At 37.2% G+C, this 23,328-nt stretch overlaps 2 protein-coding genes and 1 long non-coding RNA gene across 3 annotated transcripts in view; 2 read left to right on the top strand and 1 right to left on the bottom strand.

Annotated features, from left to right (window-relative positions):
* The window catches only part of LOC120418165 (protein fem-1 homolog CG6966), a 96,087-nt gene extending 85,213 nt beyond the window's left edge, over window positions 1-10,874 (top strand). The window contains exons 2-8 of the mRNA XM_039580462.2: window positions 651-810; window positions 878-1,078; window positions 5,071-5,289; window positions 5,356-5,542; window positions 5,604-6,240; window positions 6,299-6,538; window positions 10,511-10,874. Of these exons, the coding sequence (XP_039436396.1) occupies window positions 651-810; window positions 878-1,078; window positions 5,071-5,289; window positions 5,356-5,542; window positions 5,604-6,240; window positions 6,299-6,538; window positions 10,511-10,696 (1,830 nt within the window). The 3' untranslated portion in view covers window positions 10,697-10,874. The remainder of the gene's footprint in view (window positions 1-650; window positions 811-877; window positions 1,079-5,070; window positions 5,290-5,355; window positions 5,543-5,603; window positions 6,241-6,298; window positions 6,539-10,510) is intronic.
* LOC120418167 (uncharacterized) lies at window positions 6,552-10,041 on the top strand. Its single transcript, XR_005605561.2, has 3 exons — window positions 6,552-7,522; window positions 7,585-7,658; window positions 7,719-10,041. It is a non-coding gene; the product is annotated as an uncharacterized LOC120418167 (long non-coding RNA).
* A 3,632-nt stretch (window positions 10,875-14,506) lies between the features above and the next one.
* Window positions 14,507-15,777, bottom strand: LOC120418172 (uncharacterized). The gene is made up of 2 exons (XM_039580472.2): window positions 15,118-15,777; window positions 14,507-15,061 (listed from the first exon to the last, which is right to left on the bottom strand). The coding sequence occupies exons 1-2, from the start codon at window positions 15,625-15,627 to the stop codon at window positions 14,582-14,584; spliced, it is 990 nt and encodes a 329-aa protein (XP_039436406.1). The 5' UTR covers window positions 15,628-15,777; the 3' UTR covers window positions 14,507-14,581.
* Between the last annotated feature and the right edge of the window lie 7,551 nt (window positions 15,778-23,328).

Below are 23,328 nucleotides of genomic sequence, written 5' to 3'. Positions count from 1 at the left end.
TGTAGTCGAGTCAAGAGGCTCGTCTTCGCGCTCTTTTTTGTGAGTTTCTTTGGCTATTAACGGTTGTTTAGACATATAAAAGATATCTTTTTTGTGTATTTTCAGGCAGTTTGAATGTGGTGACAGTGAAAAAGCTGATAATGACTGTTTTATTCAAGATCACTCAACGATGGGGCGTTCACAAATCACGATAATTAATTGTTATTATAGATAACGTCTTTTGTTGCTTAGCTTAGCTTAGCTTTTGATATCTTCACTGAATGTGATTGCGTATTCTATAAATTACCCCTAACCGGTGGGCGATGCAGATTTACGGTATGCATATTTCAAGGTTTAGTCTGAACATACGTGACTGTTCAATGTTCTACCATCTTCCTTTTTTTAGAAACTGCTTTCCGTTATTTTTGAAATTCAGTGTTAAGGTCATGATATAAGATCAAATATTTTCGTAGACTTTTTTACTTTGACAACTTTGTTTAATTTGAGTCGTGTAGAATTTGAATAAATCGACGTATTAGCTTGATGCTAAATATTTCATAATAAGCCAAACAAAAATGTTTATGAATTCGAAAATATTTTCGTGACTTGCAATATTTTCATTCTATTTTCGACATTATGCTAATTTCCGTTTTTTTGTTGTCTCTTTGCAGCGATACATCAGCGGCCGGCCCCAGAACGAGACAGAGATGCTGGTGACGGCCAAAACGGGCGGCGCCACACCCCTGCTGATTGCCTGCCGGAATGGTCACTTTGACGTGGTGCAGTATCTGATCAAACGGTGCCACGCCGACGTGGAACAGCCGGGTTCAGGTACGTTATCATGGAAGGGTCATCCATAATCTACGTGGATGTTCTAACATTCTGTATCATTTTTTAGTGATATTCGACGGCGAAACGATAGAGGGCGCCCCGCCCCTCTGGTGCGCGTCCGCCGCCGGCCACACCAGCATAGTGAAGCTTCTAGTCCAGCACGGTGCCAAAGTGAACAGTACAACCAAAACGAACAGCACGCCGCTGCGGGCGGCCTGCTTCGACGGCCACTACGAGATCGTCAAATACCTAGTGTCACACGGGGCCGGTGAGTATAGTCATAAGTTACGGAATCTGATTTTTGTTGCTTGAAAACCATAATGACATACATCCCAAGTAACCATCCAGCACTAAAACATGGTCACTATTTAGCACTGATAGCGCATTTACAGCTGCGAGTAAAAGCTTAACTGCTTTGACATCAGCACTAACAGCTACTCCAGTGCTGAATAATTGCCGAGTTTGGACTTTTCTCGGCTGATTTAGTGCTGGCCCCTACTGTTGTTATCCACCCCTGCAGAAAATGTCAAAAAGTTGAGAGAGGCAAAAATATTTCTCTCTCTCCCTTTACTTCTGCTCCCAATGCTATTTTTATCCGTTTTGTTTACTCTGTACTTCATTACCGACGCAGCTGACTGAGTTACGAATTCGATTTTTTTTGACTGAAGATGAATTGTTCGGGATGTGATACCAGAAGTTGCAGGCTGCCATCGCTGGGGGTAGATTTGGACACCGTATCCGCACGTCTAAACTGGAAGTGGATTATTCTTGTGATTTCGGAGCATCTTATGCCTTCTATATTAGCTCCATCATAAAGTTTTTTGTTAGTCAACTGGTTTCTCAAGATTAAATCAATCAAAGAATAACTTTGAAAAACAATGATTATTTATTAAACGAAAATAAGAATATTATTTCCACGTTAGGCCAGAAAAAGTACCATTTCATTCTAGCGGCGATACTCAGTGATATCAGCACTTCTTTTCCTCTGGGAGGTTCTTTTCTGACCACTGATCTGACCACTGACCACTGATGACTTCTTTTGCCTTACTTACTAATTTCTATATAATTTTACCTCATTTATGTTAAATATGTGAAATTACACACATTTTTAGAGGTCTGACACAAAATCTGTCATCATTCTTCAATATTATAGAAAATAACTCCAAACGCGCTTTCCCCACAAACTTGCATATCATTTTATGTAATTTTACTTGTTTCTTAACGTGAAGAATTCCATAGTTACCATGATTTTTCGTTCAAAGATATAAATTTTGCGTCGCTATCAATATTTTGACAAAATTCCTTCTACAAGTTGTTTAGAATAGTGCCCTACACATGCTGATTCCTTTTGGTAACGATTATCCCATTCCTTGCAAAGTTATGGAAATCGTCATTAATCAATGATTGCCAACTAGGACGTCAATGATTGTACCACAAAATTATATAAACCAAACCAAAAATTCTTTCAGTGGCTTCAAGGCAACAACCGGCACATGCTGATTCATTTTGGTGCAGAAATTCGTTAAATTGAATTCAATACAGAGAATCTTCGAAAATGATCAACGGCTTCACCTTAAAAGCTGTATAGCAGATTTTATATTAAACATGGCTAGAATGTGCGATATTTTCAACAACAAAAAGTGTGATTAGAGAGAAAGATTTTTTTAAGGTGAAAGTTTTCCTTTCTTTTATGTAATTTTAGCAAAAATAATGTATTAAAATATAGCGTGATAAAATTTACTACTTTTTCATATAGTTTACATTTGTTTACACAATATTATATTATTTTCCGCAAAAAAAAAACTAAAATCCTCATTAAATGTCAGAAACCATGTAAAATTACATCAGAAAGGGAAAATTTACTTGTAGTTTGCTGTACCTATTCTTTCACACAATAATTTCGGAAAGAATTACGTAGAAAAGAGGTAAATTTATACGACACAAGTTTGATGCAGAATTCTAATAAATACCCAAAAAAATTAGTTTGATTCAAACCGGCTCCGTGGCTTAATGGTTGCGGCTTCTGCCTCGAAAGCAGGAGGTTCAGGGATCAAATCCCGGTCGGTTCCCTTGAAATTTGGAATCAGCAATTGAACTTTGAATATGAACAAAAAACCTTTAAGAATCAGGTATAATACATCAAACCATTATATAACTACTAAAACCGTCTCAAAACAGCCCAGGGCCATCTGATATACTCATGAACTGGACGAGGGAGTCGTGGATTGCCTGGCCCGAGTCATCTGCATTACCGACCTATGTCTGTACAATAGGGACGTGGCGTTACATCGTGCTGCCACCTGGTTTTTTTAAGCGCAAGAGTGTAAAAGTGCTGAGTCATCGTCTAAAAATAGACGGCGTCCTATCTCGCCCAGCAAAATGAAGTCGATAAAGTAGTCGGTTTCGATGAGAAAAAGTGGAAAACGTGGTCTAAAAATAGCGACGCCATCCCCCTATTTCAGAAGAAATCGTTAGCCAGAGAAAGGTATTCGCTTCAAAGGTTCTTGAGATATATGGTGGTTACTAACCGAACCGTCTCAGTTGAAATATACTGTGGTCATGGCCAAGTTCTGCCAAGGCGGAAGTTCAAATACATACATACATACATACATACAAAAAAAATAGTTTGATTCAAACTAGTTTAAATTAGTTTAGGATTTTTTATTTTTGTTTTTTTATTTACTTTTTTTCTAATTTTGTCATTTGAGCGTGTATCTATTCCGATTGCCCTTCAGTTTAATTTGTTTATCAGGTATGAGTTTTCAATGATTTTTTTTAGCTCGTCAGATGTTTCATGAAATGTTTATAAAAATTATGTTTCATATACTTTTATTTGTAAAAAATAAACTCAAATCTATAACTTCAATGTGGAGATATTGACATTTTGATAATTTTGATTGACAAAATCTCAAATCCTGAACAGTTTATTTCTTAGAAAGTTGCGCATGTTTTTGGTATTTTTCTAAGTGCCAAGCCAAGTATAATAATAACACAACTTTTATTAACTTTCCTTGTGTGTAAGAAAATATTCAACATTCAAAAATTGAATCGTGAGTTGAACCATAATAATCGTCTAAACGGTTTTTTTTTTGTCGAAATTAGGTGATCTTTCAAATAATGTTTATATTCATTGGTATCGAAATTCACAATTGTCTGCTGTTTGTTAGTTTTTCCTTGCCTGAACTGCATACTCGTAAAAGGTTTAAAAAAATTCTCCGACATTGATTTGGTAATGTTAAAAGATCATTCGCTTTTTTTTTGCACCATAAAGATTGAATGCAAATAATAATATTTTTTAATTTTACAGTAGTCTTTTTGACGTTTTTATTTATTATGTATCTGAATCATAATTTTTGGCGCTGGAGAATGTTTGGATATTGAGAATGTCCGAGAATGTGTTTTTTTTGAATGACGAAAAATTTAAATTTTTAAACATTTAGAAAAACTGAGCCAAGATTGAAATCGAAAAGTACTTGATTTTTTTTTAATGTGTGTTCATAAGTTTTAGCCACTTTTTAGGATATATGTTTGACCACTTTTCGTTTTTTTTTGCATTTTAAAGATACTTCCGAAAACAAAGCACACCAAAAAATATTTTTGAAAGGCTGAGAAATTACCTACAATTTTCTCATGGGTCTTTAAAAATTGGATATATGATCGCTCACAAACAGCGCCTACCACGATCGTCATTGCTTGGCGACGGTCGGTGAACGTAAACACAAAGACGAAACGAACGAAAAATGAGTACCACTCGAGCACAGCCGCCCAAACGAAACAACGTGCTCTTTCTGTTTTCTCTCGTTTTTCGTTTCTCTTTCTTCTTCTTTGTGTTTGCAGCGTGGTGACAGAAGTCATTTGAACGCGATCATGGGAGAGATGATCGTAATTTCGGTAGACTGTCAAACGACCGTTCTATGAGCGAATGTATTTCTAGGGAGGGAGGTCAATGACTGTGTGAGTGACTTTGATAGCGTTTGTGTGTGAAATTTAAGTGATTTTTAATTGTCGTGGTTTATGGGTGGTTTATTCTCGTTTGTTTGGCAGGTTAAGCATTTGATGCTGTTTCCATCCAATTTGAAGATTCTTACTAGAGAAACAAATTATTTTGCAAACTTGCTTGTTCACTTCCTACTGAGCAATTATTGGTTGATTTCAGTTGAAAACGCTTGTTGGAAGCTGTAATAGAACGTCAAAGTGCTGATATGCCAACATTAGGTGCCTGATACTAACGATTTTTTTCCCTTTTCCTACTCTCTCCAGACATCGAGGTCGCGAACCGCCACGGCCACACCTGCCTGATGATCGCGTGCTACAAGGGCCACTACAAGATCGCACAATACCTGCTCTCGCTGAAGGCGGACGTGAACCGGCGCAGCGTCAAGGGCAACACCGCGCTGCACGACTGCGCCGAGTCCGGCTCGCTCGAGATCCTGCAGCTGCTGCTCCAGCACGGCGCCACCATGGACGTGGACTCGTACGGTTGGTTGCTTCGCTGAAAGTTCTTCAATGAACTGTTGAAATGAGTTGTTTGTGGTTTGTTTTCAGGAATGACCCCCCTGCTAGCGGCCAGCGTCACCGGTCACCTGCCCATCGTGGAACACCTCATCAGTTTGCCATTCGTGAAGCGGGAAGACCGGATAGCGGCGCTCGAGCTGCTCGGGGCGACCTACGTGGACAAGAAGCGCGACATGTTGGGGGCGCTCTCTTTCTGGAAGCGTGCCATGGAAGATCGGTAATTTTAAGCTATGAAGTAGGAGTTAATCAGGATATTAACGGAAGGTTCTTCTCATTAGCTACAACAACAGTCCGGTGCTACCGAAGCCCGTCCGAGAACCCGTGCCCGCGTACGACTTTGGCCAGGAGGTGAACGACCTTGGCGCGCTGGACGAGCTCGTGATGGACCCCGATGAGATGCGCATGCAGGCGTTGCTGATCCGCGAGCGAATACTCGGCCCGGTCCATCCGGACACCAGCTACTACATCCGCTTCCGAGGTGCCGTGTACGCCGACTCGGGCCGCTTCGACCGGTGCATCGAGCTGTGGACGTACGCGCTGTCCATGCAGCAGAACATCCTGGAACCGCTGAACCCAATGACCCAATCGTCGCTGCTCTCGTTCGCCGAACTGTTCAGCTTTATGCTCGGCGAAGCGGGCCGACCCATCACCCGTGGCCGGATCGTTCCGCCCATCGAAACCTCGGACATGTTGATCATCTTCAAGAAGTCGATCCGCGAAGTTCAGTACGGCCAGCGCATGCTGGAGCAGATGCCGACCCACGAGCGGGACAGCACGGCGTTGAACCGGGCGCTGGTCATCTCGCTGCACCTGGCCTGCCTGTTGGCCCGACTGCTCGACGAGGACGAAGAAGTGTGCTGTGATAGCATGAAGCACCAGATTCTGCGTGCGTTCTACGAATTAGTCAGTTTGAAGGTAGGATCTCTCTACTAAGAAATAAACCCTCAAAACTAACCATTTCCATCCCTTCTAGATCGTGGCCAAGTCCGGCCGGACGGCGCTCCACCTCGCGTGCTACAAGGAGGCCGCACTCGTCGGTCGCTACCCCGCCTGCCAGCTGCCCTCGCCCCGCCTCGCCAAGGCGCTGCTCCAGGTCGGGGCGGACCCGAACGCACAGGACGAGGCCGGCAACACCCCGCTGCATTTAGCCGCCCTAACGCGGCCCTGCCCGGCCGTGCTGGCCCAGACGCTGCTCGAGTACGGGGCGCACCTGGTGAGTGCAGCTTTTTGAGTTTGATTTGATTTTTTTTTTGGTTTTATTCCGTTCAATTTAACGAATCCGCTTTGAAAATCAAGATTATTGTTGAATCAACGCTAAACGTCAAAGCAACTTTTTCAAAACAACAAAAGATTTTTGTGAAATTAAGAAAATTAAGGTTTGTTTCAACGCAAAATCGGCGTTGATTATATTCAACAAATTTTTTGTTAAATCAAACCTCGTACAGGCTGATTCTACAAAATATTTTTCTGCGTGTAATACTAGAAATAATCAAATGATTCGAAATACAGGAAATGATAATATCAAAAAAAAAAAAAAACATGAAAAAATTAATAAATACTAAAAAGGGTTGTGTTGGGACGGTGTGTAGTTTATGGACACGTCCTTATTGTGTACATTCTGAAGAACAATACGAAGGTTCACTTGTGACGAATAAAGATCTGACGATCACTCTCTTCTTCATCCAGCCACCGTCCTAGACGGTTGGTCTGAAGTGTAGTGCAAGCTATTGTTTCATTTCTGCTGCTATCCTTGGTCATCTGGGAACCTGCAATCAATCAACACAACGTACTATGGGTCCTACTGCTTTGCGCGATCAGGTTGAAATACTGAACAAAAAACATGATAAAGCTTAAATATATGAAATATTTGAGATATTCAAATGTTTCAAAATACTTAAAATACTAAAAACACCAGTGTTACGACCGCTGAGATGGCCACACTGCCACACGGTGTAGAGCCGGCGGTGTAATAGGCCGACTCCAACTAAACTGTCAACGCGCGCGAAAGCAGAGAAGAAACAAAAACAAGTGCGTGTGTGACACACAGTGGCAACACGCAAAACCTAAAAAACTCCATTTTACTCGGCAAAGTGCGATCGTGTGGAGAAGTTGTTGTTCGGATCTGTTCGGGGAAAATATTGTGTTGTAGGCGTTTTCAAAGTTGAATTTATTGAAACAGCTTAAACTTAGCACACCTGTAAGTAAAGAAACGTAGTTAGTGATGATTGAGGTTTAAATTTAACATAAATACTTACCCAGCAACGTTGAAGACCACAAAGCTGCTCCGCCGCCGTACCGTCACTTAGCACAACATTGTACAGTGACTTTGACCTGTAAGTGAACCTGAAATGGAAAACAAACAAATTATTAATATAAATTACACAACAATGTAGGAAGTGGGACAGAGGAGAGGAAAGGAAGAGGAGTTGTAGGAGTGAAGGAAAGGAAAAGTTTTCCGTTGGAAAGGAAGACTAATTTAGTAAGTAACACAGACACAAAACTGTAAACTAAAACTAAATAAACTTACCTTTTGCAGTTTTGTAGCTGTCAAAAGACTGCTCACAAAAGTTGGTTTTACTACCACCCGAACAACCAGACAAATTTGATTTTTTTAAACTCGAGATACTTGAAATACAAAAAATCCTTGAAATTATTGATCGACTTGCAATATTTTGAGATCCATAAAATAGGTGTAATATTTGAAATGTTTGATTTTCTTGAAATATATGAAATACAAGGTTGTTAACGATAAAATTATCGAGGCTCGATAACGATAACGATAATTCTATCGTTATCGACTTAGTTCAACCAAATCGTGTTAAATTTTCAATGTTTTCACTGAGAATATATTTTTTGAAAATTTAGTAAGTTTCAAAGTATAAATACTCAAAATTGTCCACAAAATTCCGTATTTTTCGAAAGAACTCAAATTTTCATAATTTGCAATTTATCAAACGAAGCGAAATGTTGCATGCTTTTTCACTATAATAAAAAAAATTTAAGCTTTTCACAAAATACCCTATTTCTTCGAAAATATTAAAATTTTCAAAATATGCAATATGGGTATCAAACAAAGCGAAATTTGATGTTTATTTTCAGTTTATTAGAGTTTTCTTTATGAAATACTGAATTTTTCACAAAATACTGTAATTTTCGAAAATACTCAAATTTTTAAAATCCGCAATGGAAGCGGAATTTTGAATGCATTTTCACTTACTTAAAAAAAATATATGAGGCATGAACTATTTCGCATATTTAGAAAATTTTAATATTTTCGAAACAAAATACGGTATTTTGTGAAAATTTTAACATTTATTAAAAAAACTTCATTATTGTGAAAAAACATACAACATTTCTCTTCGTTTGTTCTCATATTGCAAATTTTGTAAATTTGAGTATATTCGAAAAAAACGGTATTTTGTTAAAATTTTAGTATTTTTCAAAAAAAAACTCTAATGAAGTTAAAAAGGCATACAAAATTTCGCTTCGTTTGATACCCATATTGCAAATTTTGAAAATTAGGGTATTTTCGAAAAAATACGGTAATTTGTGAAAATGTCAGCATTTTTCAAAAAAATTATCTATTAAAGTGAAAAAGCATACCAAATTTCGCTTCGTTTGATACCCATATTGCAATTTTTGCAAATTTGAGTATTTTCGGAAAAATGCGATATTTTGTGAAAATTTTAGTATTTAAAAAAACTCCTATGAAGTGAAAAAGTATACAAAATTTCGCTTCGTTTGATACCCATATTGCAGATTATGAAAATTTGAGTACTTTTGAAAAGTATAGTATTTTGTGAACAATTTTGAGCATGCTGCTTTGAAACTTACTACATTTTCAAAAAATATTTCTTATAATACTTAATTAACACGATTTGGTTGAATTAAGTCGATATTAGAAAGAATTTAAAAATGAGTTATCGTCCATTATTGGCGATAAGATAATCGCCGATAGAATTATCGAAATAACGATAACGATAGATTATCGTTATTGTCCCGACGATAACGATAACCATTATCGTTATCGTTAGACAAAAAATTATCGACGATAAATTTTTCGATTAACGATTTTCGATCCGAAGGTTTGTATGAGATTTCGGATAATCGAGTCACGAACAAAAGAACATTTTTTTCGTATTTTTAAATTTTCTTGTTTTTAACATCAAATTTGAGTTCTGTGACCCCATTTTAAACAAATTTGAATGGCCTATTAAATTACCAAATGCATTTTTTCAATATTTCATCACCGCAATTTTGGCCGCCATCTTGGATTTAAACATTCTTAATCACTTTAGAGTTGTTTAGGGGTCATACTTAAATTCAGCAATAAAAAAAAGACAACAAAAAAATATTTTTTTCGTGGTTCGATTATCCGAAGTGAAATTTTTTCGAGACCTTCGGATAATCAAGTCTGGGCTGTATCTGAATTATTTTGTAGCTGTAAGTATCTCCAAAACTCTGTATTTTGTAATTAGTTAAGCATTTTGTATTATGATAAGTACAACAAATAAACATGAATTGAATAAATACAAACAATTACATACCAAAAATTAAAAAAAAATAAATATAAAAAAACTTCAAAAAATCAAAAATTTAAAAATTCAAAGAATCCAAAACATAAAAATAAAAAAAAATCTAAAATTTAAAAAATTCAAGAACTCAAAGATTTCAAAATTTTAAATTCCAAAGGCAAAAATCAAAAACAAGTCAAAAATTAAAAGTGTTGAAAGTTTAGAACATTAAAATTTAAATATTTAATAATGCTACAATTGACTGTTTTTAAGAAATTATTTTTCTTATTTAAAAACGATGAATCATTTTTTTAAAATCCAAAATAATAATTCATGAATCAAGGGACTTTTCTTTATTTTTGAATTTTTGATTTGGGATTTTTTTTGTTTTTTTATTTATGGTTCTAAAAATGTATAAATTTCTGGCTGCTAAACAAAAACTTTCAAAATTAAATAATCCAAGTACTTAAGAATTAACGGATTTTTTGAATTTTTAAATTTAATGTGAAAACTTAAAAATCTTACAGTTTTAGATTTTTTGAATTATTTTTTGATTTTTTTTTAGTTTTTTAATTCTTAATTTTTTTAACTCTTTCATTTTTGAATTCATCAATTTTCGAACCCTCAATCTTAAACCCCTCTTTTCTATTTTTTTTTTTTCCCATCCACAGGACACCAGAAACCTGGACGGCGACACGTTCGAGTCGCTGCTGCAGAACCAGCGCCTGCACGAGCTGGTCAACCCGGTCCGGTACACGCGCCTCTCCTGCCTAGCCGCCCGCGTCCTCCAGCGCCACTCGATCGAGTACCACGGCCAGGTGCCCACGTGTCTGTACGAGTTTATCGATTCCCACTAATGGGGAGGGGGGTAGAAGCAGAAGAAGAAGAAGCAGAAGCTGCCACCACCAGTAGTAGTCAGTCACAGTAGGCTAAGGCTAATCCGAGTTTAGGAGGAGAAAACGGAATGCATGTGTGTTGTGAGTGATGAGAGAGGGCGCATCCCTAGCTTCCGCAACGAGACAACTTTCGGTAGAAGAAGTAAAAAAATGCTTGAAATTTTGCCATCAGCTACCGATTTGAGCGAGCAATTCAAACCGGGTTTAGAGTGAGGCGCGAATTTATTGTTTTCTTTTAGGTTAGGTTTTTATCCATTTTTGACCCTTTGAAAGCGAGGGAGGGCACCCCGGGAAGGTTCCATTTCTTAACCAATGGAACAGTTCGAAGGTGGGGTGCGTTGAAGGGTGATAAAAATGCGCCATTTTGTTTGGTTCTTTCTAATTATTTTCACCGACCCAATTTCGCCAAGCGCGGTTCGCGTCAAGGCCTACTGCGAGTTCGAAATCAGTGCCGAGTGTAGAAAGATTTTACTTTTTTCGTTCCGCATTAGTTCGTAAGATTAAGGTTAGTCGGAGTAAGTTGCTAGTAGCTTTTGCTAATTGTAGAACGACGAACGGTGATAGTCTAGAGCTGAGATTATGTTTTAGAAATCGAGTGCAACAGTTTCATTGTTCCGATCATATCTATTTTGACGCTACACTTATTTGCCTTTCCTTTTTCTAGCCTAAGAAACGAGCTCATTTTTTAAAATGTTCATTAGGGTTAGGGAGTTAATTTAATTTGAGAGACAGTTTCCTAAAAGTTTCCTGCAACGTGAACAATTTGTAAATATTGTTTTAGAAGAATCAAAATCATGTTGACAAACAGCAGCCGGTTTATCTGCGAAATGAAATAATAAAAAAGATGAAATTCTGAAGTAAGATTTCCCACATTTAAATCACAAATCGACCAATCAAGAATCGTTTTAGTTAGCAAACATTTGGAGAGAGAAAAAAGGAGCGAAAACATTTCCTATATATTTACTTTAAAAAAAATCACAAAAAAACCAAGAGATCCCGTTTGGCCTTAACATTTCTCTTCCCCCCAAAAATCATCATCCTTCACAAACAACCCCGTCTGTATGTGTGTGTGTGCAATGTGTGCATGTAACAAACGTCGTGATATCACTCTCGCTAGTGAAAGTAGTTTACCAGTATATCATCATTCATACACAACACACTCACATAATTATATCAGCAAGCAAACAGCAAATCGTTCGATTTCAAATTGTAATTGTGTGCGTGTCGTTGAAAAAATTGTGAATCAACCGAAGATGAAAACAAATAAGAAACAACCATATAGCGAAGTATCTTAGTCAAATCAATAAAGCAAACAAACAACCAAGCATGTTACAATAAATTAAAACAAGACAAAAAAAAAATAAGTCGCAAATAAAACAAACGAGAGAGAGAAAGAAGAAAGACGCCTAGCATAAACCTCCCACACAAATACACACACAACAACACTCAACAATAAACAAATTTGGTACAGAGAAACAGGTGAAAAATAATGTTTAAAGAATCCTATCTAGTAGAAAAGTGAATTAAAGGAAATTCCCGTTTTATCCAGCAAATAAACCAATACAAGAGAAAAACAAATCACACCGTGTGAGATGAAGAGAGAAGATGCAGTGAGAGCAAGAGTGAGAACAAAGAGTATTGTGAGAGAAAAAGCTGAGCAAGTGGGAGAGTGATGAGAAAGAGAGAGAGCAAAGGAAACAAATCAACAGGAAACAGAAAATATTATTATAATTGAATATGAACAATATACAACAGAAACATGAGTATAAAAATGCGTTTTATTTAATTTTAGCAAACAAGAAATCCGACAAATTCAATTCTTCTCAAGTTGAGCGTTCTTATTATTAAATAAAGAAACAATAAATTGCAGTTTTCCAAGTGCCCAGACTGCACTAAATTGTCAAATTCCAATGTTTCAAAAAATGATGGAACGATTTTGTATTTCAACATGAATAATTCGAAATGTTTTTTTTTTCACTCTCTGTTTTTTTATTTTTTTTTAAATAAAAAATTCAAGACAATCATTATTATTACGTAATTTAGAACATTTAATAGTAATAGTAATTTATGCATCAAGTTGCAAAATGATTTTTTTTACTTTTTGGATTTATTCAGATTTTTTTTTCTACATACCTTCATTCATTCAGTTAAAATATAATTGAGTTTCCAATCTACATCGGCGATTTTTCAGCTCATCTTTAATTTAAGCCGCTCAGGGATGGCATAATCGCAAAAAAAAATCAATTTCGCATGCGAACTTTCTTCACCCGCGTTAGAAAGAGGAGGCAAATCACGCAAAATAAAAACGCTCCCGAACTTCTTCAAGAAAACCAATCTGCAGATGATTTTTTTTTTAATTTCCTCGTCAGCACCACTTAAAACTATTTATTTCATTTTGTTTACACACATTGCCCATCTACAAAATGTGACAGGTCATATTTCGACGTGTGACGTTACACTTGCAAGTGTAGTAGTGAAAAAGATTTTCCGCCGAATAATCAAGATGATGATTTTTTCAGATTCCTTTTACCGATCTTTCGTGCGCGAGAGAAGAGAGCCATGCTCCGTTCGGATTTTTTCTCTTGATGAACGTTCAATGATTTTCTTTTGATGATGATTACTCCATCGCTGAGGCCGTTGCAAATATGTTTCAAAGATTATGTCGCCCTTCCTTCAAAATTAGTCTGAAAAATCAGGGGGCAATTTTTTTTTTTTCAAAAAACTTCTCAATTTTTATTTAAATAGAAGTCAAATCAACTGAAAACAAACGAAAATGCATTTTTCTGCATTGGTAATCATATTTTGCATGTTTGGGCTGGATTAAAAATATTTTGAATTTTTATGAAATTCCAATGCACAGAACCGCAAAAACTTTTTAACGCAAAAAATAAAATTATCGGCAATACTTAGATATTTCAGAAACTAATAGTTGCAAAACAACTGGACAGGAGTATAATGCATTTTTAAACACTATTTTCATTGAATTGTTAAAACCATGGCTCGGAAATTCAATTTTAAAACACGCCCATTTTTTTTATTTTCAGCTTAGTTCTTTTTTCTTCCAGCGCTCTTTTGGGTCTGCTTAGTGCTGCCAAAATTGATGAAATTTTAAGCTCTCACGAAAAGAAGCATTTATAGAAAAGATTTCCTGGCATCACTGGCTCACTCCAACAGGCGCTGCTGGTGGTGTTGGTGGCCACTCTTTGTTTGCCTTTATTTGCCTTCGCTTCTCGTTCGGGTTTTTTCAGCCTTCGATTGGAATGGGTCGTCAAAAGTCAAACGTCAAAATACTTGGTGCGTTTGTTTTTTTGATGGCGCTTGCTAATTATTTACAAGTTTTGGGATTATTTTTCAAGTGAGCGACTAACTAATGTTCAAAATAACATGTTGCCGGTAGTTGGAAGCAATTTTATATCTTAAGCGCTTTGAAAACGTTAGCGCAAGTGAACAGAAATTGATGGCGACTTTCGTTAAGCGGGTTTAGCTCTCATCTTGCGTGTGGAAGTGTGTGCCACCAAAATGATGAGAAATGGTCTCGCAAAAAAGAAATTAAGATCAAAAGTGCATTAAATTTGATCTTTTTGGCCAGTAAGTGGCATAAATTTGCGGGCTTACTTGAGGCGGTGCTGTTGCTGGTAAGTTTATAGCCTTAATCGAGGCCTAAATAGTATTTTTGGAGCTATATTCGAGCATCAAACTCTCCATATGACGAAGATAGGTGTTTGATTAGAAACGGTACATTTCCCTTATTTCAAGATTATGAAAAACACATTTTAAAAAATATGTAAACTTTTGCTTTATTCCGTGTCCGTTACATTCGCTTAACCCTAAATCAACAACAAGGCTTCACTTGTTCATATTTGGTATGAAAAACCTGTAAACCCGCACACTGTTCCTCCACAGATAGCTTCCCCAGCCCTCCCTCGCCCTCATCTGCGCCAACTCGGCCTCCCGCATCGCCCGAAACCGTGCCTTTTCATCTTCCTCCCGCCGGATCGCCACGTACTCCTTGATGTAGTCCAACGAGACACCCAACTCGTTCAACTTTCCGTCGACCTGCACCAACCGCGTGATTCCCTCGCCAGTGGTGGCCTTAATTGCTTCAAACTGCGTGTTTCGGTAGTAATAGTTGATCGAAGTGGCCACAATTCCCAGCAGCGCTCCGACGCACGATCCGATGATGGACCAGTACTTGACGTTGTTCGCCTGGGTGCGTTCCTTCTCGTGGCTGGTCTTGACGGCCGAGGTGAGGTGCGAGAAGAGTTCACGTTCTTCTTGGTCCACGATCTGGAAGATTTGGTTCTTTTCGCGCTCGCGAGCAATTACCTAAAACAAGTTAAGAATTAATCCGAGTTTTAGAACCAGAGTTCCCTTCAACTCACATCGAACTCCTCCTTGATCAGCTCCACGTACCGATGCTCTCCGCGGACCGCTTTCTGCAGCTCAACGTGAATGTCCTGCATCTGTTTCCGAATCAGCGTCAACTCCAGCAAGATGTGGCGACGTCGTTCCTGCACCAGCTGCAGCTGGTTCTGGATCTCGATCACCTTGTTCTGGGCCACCTTGACCTCGTTCATGCCGCTGAACTCGTCGTAAAACGTTTGCGCCTCGTACAGCTTCGATTTGGCCAGATCGAGCAACGAGATTCGACGCAGGGCCACCGTACTGCCGGAAGTGGCCGATCGTTGCGCCTGATGGCGGCTCGATTCCGGCTGCTCCAGCGTGATGTACTCGTACGCGCTAGTTTGTGGTTGCTGGGATGGTTCCTGACCGGTTACTTTCCGGTCCCGGTCTCCACTGGATGAGAATCGTAGGTTCTGGATGATGTAACAACTGCTTCCAGCAGTGCGATTCCAGTGGAATCCACTGCTAGCTAGTCTTCTCGTTAACATTGTTGCTGTAAATTTCGTCAAACACAATTTAACTGTAAACTATTGAAACTAGCTAAATGCACATTTCCGAGACGAAATGCAAAGGAATTAAATGCAAAACTTCCGAGGTTGAAAGTGAGCTCATGCTCGCGATATCTGCACTTTTGGTGATTTTTTTTTACCAGAACTGTCAAAAACAGATGGTTTGAAGCGAAAGAGGAAAAAAAAACAAACCCGGTGAGAAAAATGTGGCGAGATTCGACAGTGAAGTTGTGATAGTTTGAAATTGGATTTTATTTTTGCTTATTGCGAGATAAAATCACATTTCTCCTTCGCTGTGACTGACAGGAGGAGAGTTCGTCCATACTGCAACTGTCCATACAAAAACAAAAACTTATTAAAATGGTTAAAAACTCGTATCCTGGGAACCAATTTTCTGATCTATTTTGAGTCTTGGGCAAAGTTGTAGGTAGGACTTCTCAAAGAAAATAGTAACAACCTAAATTCTATTCTTCACAAACTAAAATTGATTTGCGCAAAATAATATTTTTTGAAATTTTGTCATTTTTGGATTTATTTAAGATGATAAAAAATCTTTTTGAGCGTGAAGCCATTTCAAACGGCTCGCGATTCAACCTTTCTTTATGTTTGAATTTAATTATTTTTTTTATCATTTCTATATTGATATTTTCAAAGTCAATTAGTCAATCAATTATTTAATCAAAAATGTGAACTATATGAAAAAAAAAACTTGGATTGTTGTCTGAAAAATGTACAGATAGACACCGAATTTAAATTTAAATCAGTTTTTACTATATTTACTTCAAATTGAGGACCCCGCGGCGCGGTGGTTAGCGGCTTCGGCTGCCGATCCCTCATGTAATTGTAATTGATTGTTTATTTGTGACGAGAGCCTGTTAGTTTACAACTTTTTATCAGGTTTGCTAAGGGGCCCGGGTTCGATTCCCGACCATCTCCTCTGGGTGTTCTGTGTTTGTCCCGTTAGTTAGTAAATTCAGTCTGAAAAGACAGTGTGATGTCTATTTAATTGATTTTTTTTCAGGCAACTTCATTAAAATTGATTTTTGAAATAAAAAAATGAGTAAGCTAAAAATTAGGTATTTTCTCAGAACAACTTTTCAGTGATAACAAAAAGATTAAAAAAGCAAACTATTAGGTTTTACAGCGTGACGTCACTAGCGCACACGCACACACATTTTTACTTAGACACACTAATCTAATCTAATCTAATCTAATCGAACACAAGCGCAGCCAGTCCGAGGAAAGCATCCGGGAAGAACTTATGGTTAGATTACGCCTCAAGTTCTTTCTTGTCATTATTAATGATTGCAGTACTTTCGAGAACCCCCGAAATGTATTACACTCATTAAAGCGGCCCGGCCTACTGCGTTGCATTAACCGCATGAGACAGATTCTATGAACGGATCCCACATTTCATAGAACTCAGGGGAAGAAGAAGAAGCCGGGGACATACCGTACCAACCGGTTCGAGTTATTTATAGATTATAATGGTGTGTGGTGTGTGGGGGAATCGTGGGGAAAGGGATTGTTGTATTATATAGTAAATGACCTTGTGACATTAATTCACCACTACGGATTAATTCCCCCTAGGGGTGTCAACCTCTCGGTGGCCGAATGGCTAGAGCATCCGACTTCCAATCCAAAGGTGTGAGTTCGAATCCCACCTGATTCTATGCGTTTTTTGTTCATATTCAAAGTTCAATTATAGTCGAAAAATTTCAAGGAGACCGGTCGGGAATCGAACCCTGAACCTTCCGCTTATGAGGCGGGAGCCGTAGCCATTAAACCACGGGCCGGTCCTTGCACACACATTTTTACTTAGACACACGTGCAAAAAATGTAAACAGTGCAGCCGAACTGTCAAATTTCTAACCTAAAAATCGAGTCGGCGTAAAACCTAATACATACTCGGCTGATTTCTAACATTTTTATTTTTTTTGTATTTTTTTATTTGGCTCAAACTTTGTGGGGGCCTTCCCAATGACCAAAGAAGCTATTTTGTGTCATTCACAGTGGTCGGAAACGCAAATTTACCAGGAATAATTTATTTCCGCTTCAGGGATGCATTTTCGAGCTTCGGTGTCTAAGAAGCATTTGTAATATTTTCAAAAACTATCTTCGCTTCTAGATGAGATAGAGGTTTACTATATTTAGAGCAAAACACGTGTATTTTTATGCTCTAAATATGTCCCGAAGACACCAAAATTGCCAAAAATAATACAAAAAAGATACGCAATAAAAACACTTTTTGTTGGGCCACCCTACTGCTTTTCATATAAAATGCTGTAGAATGATCAGATTAAGAGATAGAGATTTGGTGTCTTCGACAAAGTTGTTTGAAATGGATAGTACTACAATACTGCCGAAGCAAGTATACCTCTATCTCATCTAGAAGCGAAGAGTTTTTGAAAATATTAGAAATTGTTGGACCACACTAATATCGTTTTGATCAAAAGATGTAGAATTTCATTTTTAACAAATGCTTCTTAGACACCGAAGCTCGAAAATGCATCCCTGAAGCGGAAATAAATTATTCCTGCTAAATTTGCGTTTCCGACCACTGTGGCATTGGTTCACCCTGCAAGTCTCCAGACAATTTTGGCAGCTGTCCATACAAAAATGGTACGTAAATATTCAAACAGCTGTAACTTTGAGTGAATTTTCTGATCAATTTGGTGTCTTCGGCAAAGTTGTAGGTATTGTTGAGGACTATTCAGAAAAAATAGGCACAGAATTTTTTTTGCCGATTTCTCAATTCTAGCTTAAATTTTCAAAACAACCTATCCCTCATGGGTTTCCTATGCAGATAGAACCTTTTGAAAATTTAATCTAGAATTATTTTTTTTTCACAAAAACTCAATTTCCCAAAATACGTATTTTTTCAATACTATGCCCTTTTGAAATGTTAGTCTTGATTCATTTTTTTTAATATTGTTTTCGAAAAGATCGGAAAATTTCACGAATGTTTCATGTTTTAACATTGACAATCGGACCATTAGTTGCTGAGATATCGACATTAGAAAATTGTGGGTTGTTTGAATGAGACATAGAAAACTTTAATTTTCCTGTTTCTTTTTCTTTAAGCCTGCTGAGATAAAGCACCAGAGGTCCAATCTTTAATGTCTCTTAGACTATTGATCCTTGCACTGTAACTTGGATTTGGCCCGCACTTTTCTCTCGCACTTTTGACAACAAAATTTCCAAAAACTAGGCAACCAGCAGTTGTTTATTTACATTTTCAGTCGCAGTTCCCACCAAACTGGACATTCGCACTTTAAAATTGCGATTGACAGGTGAGCAACACGGCTCGCTTTGATCATTTTTCGAGAAAATAAAAATTTCCCAAGCCAGTTTGACAAGTCGCAATAGTGCGATCGATAGCAATAATTTAGTGCGAAGTCCAAGTTAGTGAGAATTGCACGGTGGGTAAGAAGGGGATTATTATGCAACTTGCATGCACCTCGGAAATTCCTTCTGGAGGTTGTTGGGGGGACTATTCTGAGTCAGAAAAATCGATTCCCAAAATATTCTGTCGGTGAAAACTGATTTTATCTCTATTTGAAGTTAAAAAACCTAATATATTACCTAAAACCTCAAAAATACGTCTAAAATCTTGGTCTAACTCTGGACAAATATGTAAATTTTCATCAAGATATCAATTCTTAGTTCCCAAAATATATTCCTGACATATTACACCTGAAATGGGGGGAGGTGTCCACGTGCTTCCATCCCGCCAGTCCATATGTATAGCCTTAGTGTTGTGTTTGCTGTATTTGATATTTTGTGAACCACACCGTATGCTGTACTCGACAGATATGGACTGGTTCCCGGCCGGGCTGATGGGTCTCGCAGCTGGCTAGTTGAACGTACCTGTTAGAACATCAAATCATGATGTTTTATCCTTTTGTTTCCTTAGTAACAGTAGCATAGTTAGTTCAGCAAGGGAAGCAATAGTTTGATCCGTTCAGCTGTTCAAGCAATTGCTTTCGATTCAAACTTGTGCTGAACATTGTTGAACTACCTAGACTACTGTTCAAAGGAAACAAACACGAGGGTACAAAGGGATAAGCTCCCCCCGGATGGGGCTAAATTGTGGAACGCTCCCAGTGAGTTTTACTGAGCTGCTTTGGACATTTTAGGTAATAGTTGTACAAAAAAATAGTTAAAGCTCGGTATTAATTCACTGGGAGGTCGTGTGCAAATTCCCGTGCTTGTGAAGTTCTGTTTCTGTGTCACTGTTGTGTTAGCTTGTAACATGTTCGACATTACACTACAAACCAGCAGTGATTAGTTATGCGGAATTCTTCAAGTGCGGGAACACGACGAAAATTAGACGACCCGAAGAAATAGTGAAAGTGATAGTGAAAGCTAACTAAATAAAGTGTCAATAAATAATCGTGAAGTGAAAATATTATTATAAATATATTTAATATTATATTACACTTTATATCTGTGTAAAACTCATTATCAGAATCTAATGTTTTCTTGTGTTCTCTTTTGTTCTTTTCGTTTCAAACTGAATGAGCGAGCATCTGACTTGCTACACAGCTGCAGGACAAGTTAACATCAGCTGTGATCAATACCACACCGACTGACGAGGTTTGCTACCAAGCTTGGTGTCCACGGCTATATGTCCAACCGAGAGACCTCCAAGGTCGCAGGGAAGTATTAATTAGTATCGCCTTTTTATTTTTGACCATTTTGTTAATACAAATTCCTTTGCAGATACAAACCACTTTAAAAGTATGCCTCGTGGCCTGCTTTGATGTTTTGCTTATTCTATCCGCTTTCTACCCCCAATGTGTCCTGCACTGGGGGTGCCTGGGGTAACTTCGAGTTGACCTGGGCCGCCCGAGGAATTATGTCGTAGGTGGCTCGTGTACAGGTTCACTCACCTCTCCTCGCGGCAAGGTTTTCCGTAGGTCTACACTCGAACATGCAACATGGGACAGCATGAATCTTCAGCTGAAGCCGGACGAATGTATTCCGAAATTACAGAATTACAGACATATTACACCTGAAATCGATCCATTACTTGAGTCCCAGCGTCATCACGGAGTGTCAAATAGTGTGTTTTCTAAAAAAATATTTTCAATTTGCTCTGGAAAATAAACTGTCATGTCTGAATTCAAAAACTAATGTTGTAACATTGTTGCAAACAAAATGAAGAACAATTTTGCAGAAAAAAGTATGACATTTTATCCATTTTCAGTAAAGCTATGTCTATATAAGTGGGAAAATTGCTGCCAATTTTCAAAATTCTTCGATGTTTAACTCATTCCTGTTATAAACAGCTTCTACGATCATACTCAGGAGAATGTAAGAAATATTACTTTTTGGCGGGCATTCAGGGGCTGGTTCCGGTGGGCGAACTGAGCTCAAATCCTAAATATGAGCTTGATGGAACTTAACAGGAGCTGGCACTTTGCATTTGAATTTTTAAAGGGATTTAATCCGTAAAAACATTTTATTCAAATATGTAGATTGTTTAGTCACTTTAGCCACTGAAGCGTTTATTTTCAACATCATTGGCATATAGGACAGATCCTTGCGCATGTTTTGGTATTTATAACATAAAAGTTTTGATCCAAATGAAATGGCGCGACGCCTATCATTTCTGCTGAGACGTTTTTTTCGAAAAATTTCAAAACTTTGAAAGACTGTACAGAGCTCAAGAGTGCTTCAACTCAATGTTATATATACCAAAACATGCGTAAGGATCTGTCCTATATGCCAATGATGTTGAAAATAAACGCTTCAGTGGCCAAAGTGCCTCAATAATTAACATTTTTGAAAACAAATGTTTTTTACGGGTTAAATCCCATTTAAAATTCAAATGCAAAACATCAGCTCCTGTTAAGTTCATTCAAGCTCATATTTGGGATTTGAGCTCAGTTCGCCCACCGGAACCAGCCCCTGAATGCCCGCCAAAAAGTAATATTTCTTACATTCTCCTGAGTATGATCGTAGTAGCTGTTTATAACAGGAATGAGTTAAATATCGAAGAATTTTGAAAATTGGCAGCAATTTTCCCACTTATATAGACATAACTTTACTGAAAATGGATAAAATGTCATACTTTTTTCTGCAAAATTGTTCTTCATTTTGTTTGCAACAATGCTACAACATTAGTTTTTGAATTCAGACATAACAGTTTATTTTCCAGAGCAAATTGAAAATATTTTTTTAGAAAACACACTATTTGACACTCCGTGATGACGCTGGGACTCAAGTAATGGATCGATTTCAGGTGTAATATGTCAGGAATATATTTTGGGAACTAAGAATTGATATCTTGATGAAAATTTACATATTTGTCCAGAGTAAGACTAAGATTTTAGACGTACCTTTGAGGTTTTAGGTAATATATTAGGTTTTTTAACTTCAAATAGAGATAAAATCAGTTTTCACCGACAGAATATTTTGGGAATCGATTTTTCTGACTCAGAATAGTCCCCCCAACAACCTCCAGAAGGAATTTCCGAGGTGCATGCAAGTTGCATAATAATCCCCTTCTTACCCACCGTGAATTGCGCAATATTTTATAGCAAAAAGTTTTAGAAATGGTCACTCATGGTCACTAATTTTAAAAATCGAAAATCTGCAAATATTTCGCTAAAATCAAACTTTCGGTGACTATATCTTGAAAACGGAGCCTTTTTTTTAAAAAAAATCTGTAAAGTACTTTTCGATTGCAAATTTAATTTACATTAAAAAATAAGATAATTTTTTTTGTGTGGAATTTCGATTTTTCCCAAAAATCACTATTTTTTCAAAAAATCTTAACTTGGCGGCAGAATTTTTGACCATACTTCCTATGGCTCAAAAGTTGCGGGATTTATCCCCTAAAACATATCAAAAAATCTTGAAAACCGAAAATGAATTTCCAAAAAATGTATTTTAGATTGGATTTGATTTGGATTGAATTTAAGAATTGAAAAATATATAAATTTTAGACATATAGCTCGTACTCTGCAAAATATTTGCGACGGCCAAAATATAAATACATAATCGTTTTTTGACCCAGTACTGCCTAAATTTTTTTTCGATTTTTTTTTATTTTTCTCGTGTATGGTAATTTAGAGCAATTTTAGCCTTTTTTAAATCGAGGGGTTAAGTTTTGAATTATATTTTAGAGTTTTAAACTTAATTGGTGATTAAAAAAAAAAGTTTTATGGACCATTAAAAAAACTCCAGATTTAATTCCAGAATTATAAAATTTTATGTTTAAAAAAAATGAACAGTATTAATTTGAAATTCATAATTTTAGAAGTTTTATTTATGTTTTATAATTTGAAATATTTTTTAACTGGTGAATTATAGATTTTTCTTTTATCAAATTTATTTGCTTCAAATTTCCTAAAAAAAAATTTCGAATTTAAAGAGCACTTAATTCAAAGGTTATTCCCTGCCAACTCACACAAAATTGAAAAAAAAGTTGCTTCGACCCCTTTTCGATTTGCGTGAAACTTTGTTCATGTCGAATCGGCTGGCTATATTCCGATATTTCGTGACGGAGGGGCGGTACGGCCCTTTTCATTAATGAACAGTCGAAAAAACACGTGTTTTTCAATAGTTTGCATCCTGAAATTGTGATGAATATGAAATTTAAAGTCAAAAAGACGCCCGATTTGATAGCTTGCAAATACAGAAATGGCTTTAAAACCTCTGCCGTTTTTC

The sequence above is a fragment of the Culex pipiens genome, chromosome 3 (assembly GCF_016801865.2).
Source record: "Culex pipiens pallens isolate TS chromosome 3, TS_CPP_V2, whole genome shotgun sequence".
NCBI classification, from domain to species: domain Eukaryota; kingdom Metazoa; phylum Arthropoda; class Insecta; order Diptera; family Culicidae; genus Culex; species Culex pipiens.
Note: the sequence above shows the minus strand (reverse complement) of the source record. Positions and strands in the feature narration are given on the sequence as shown.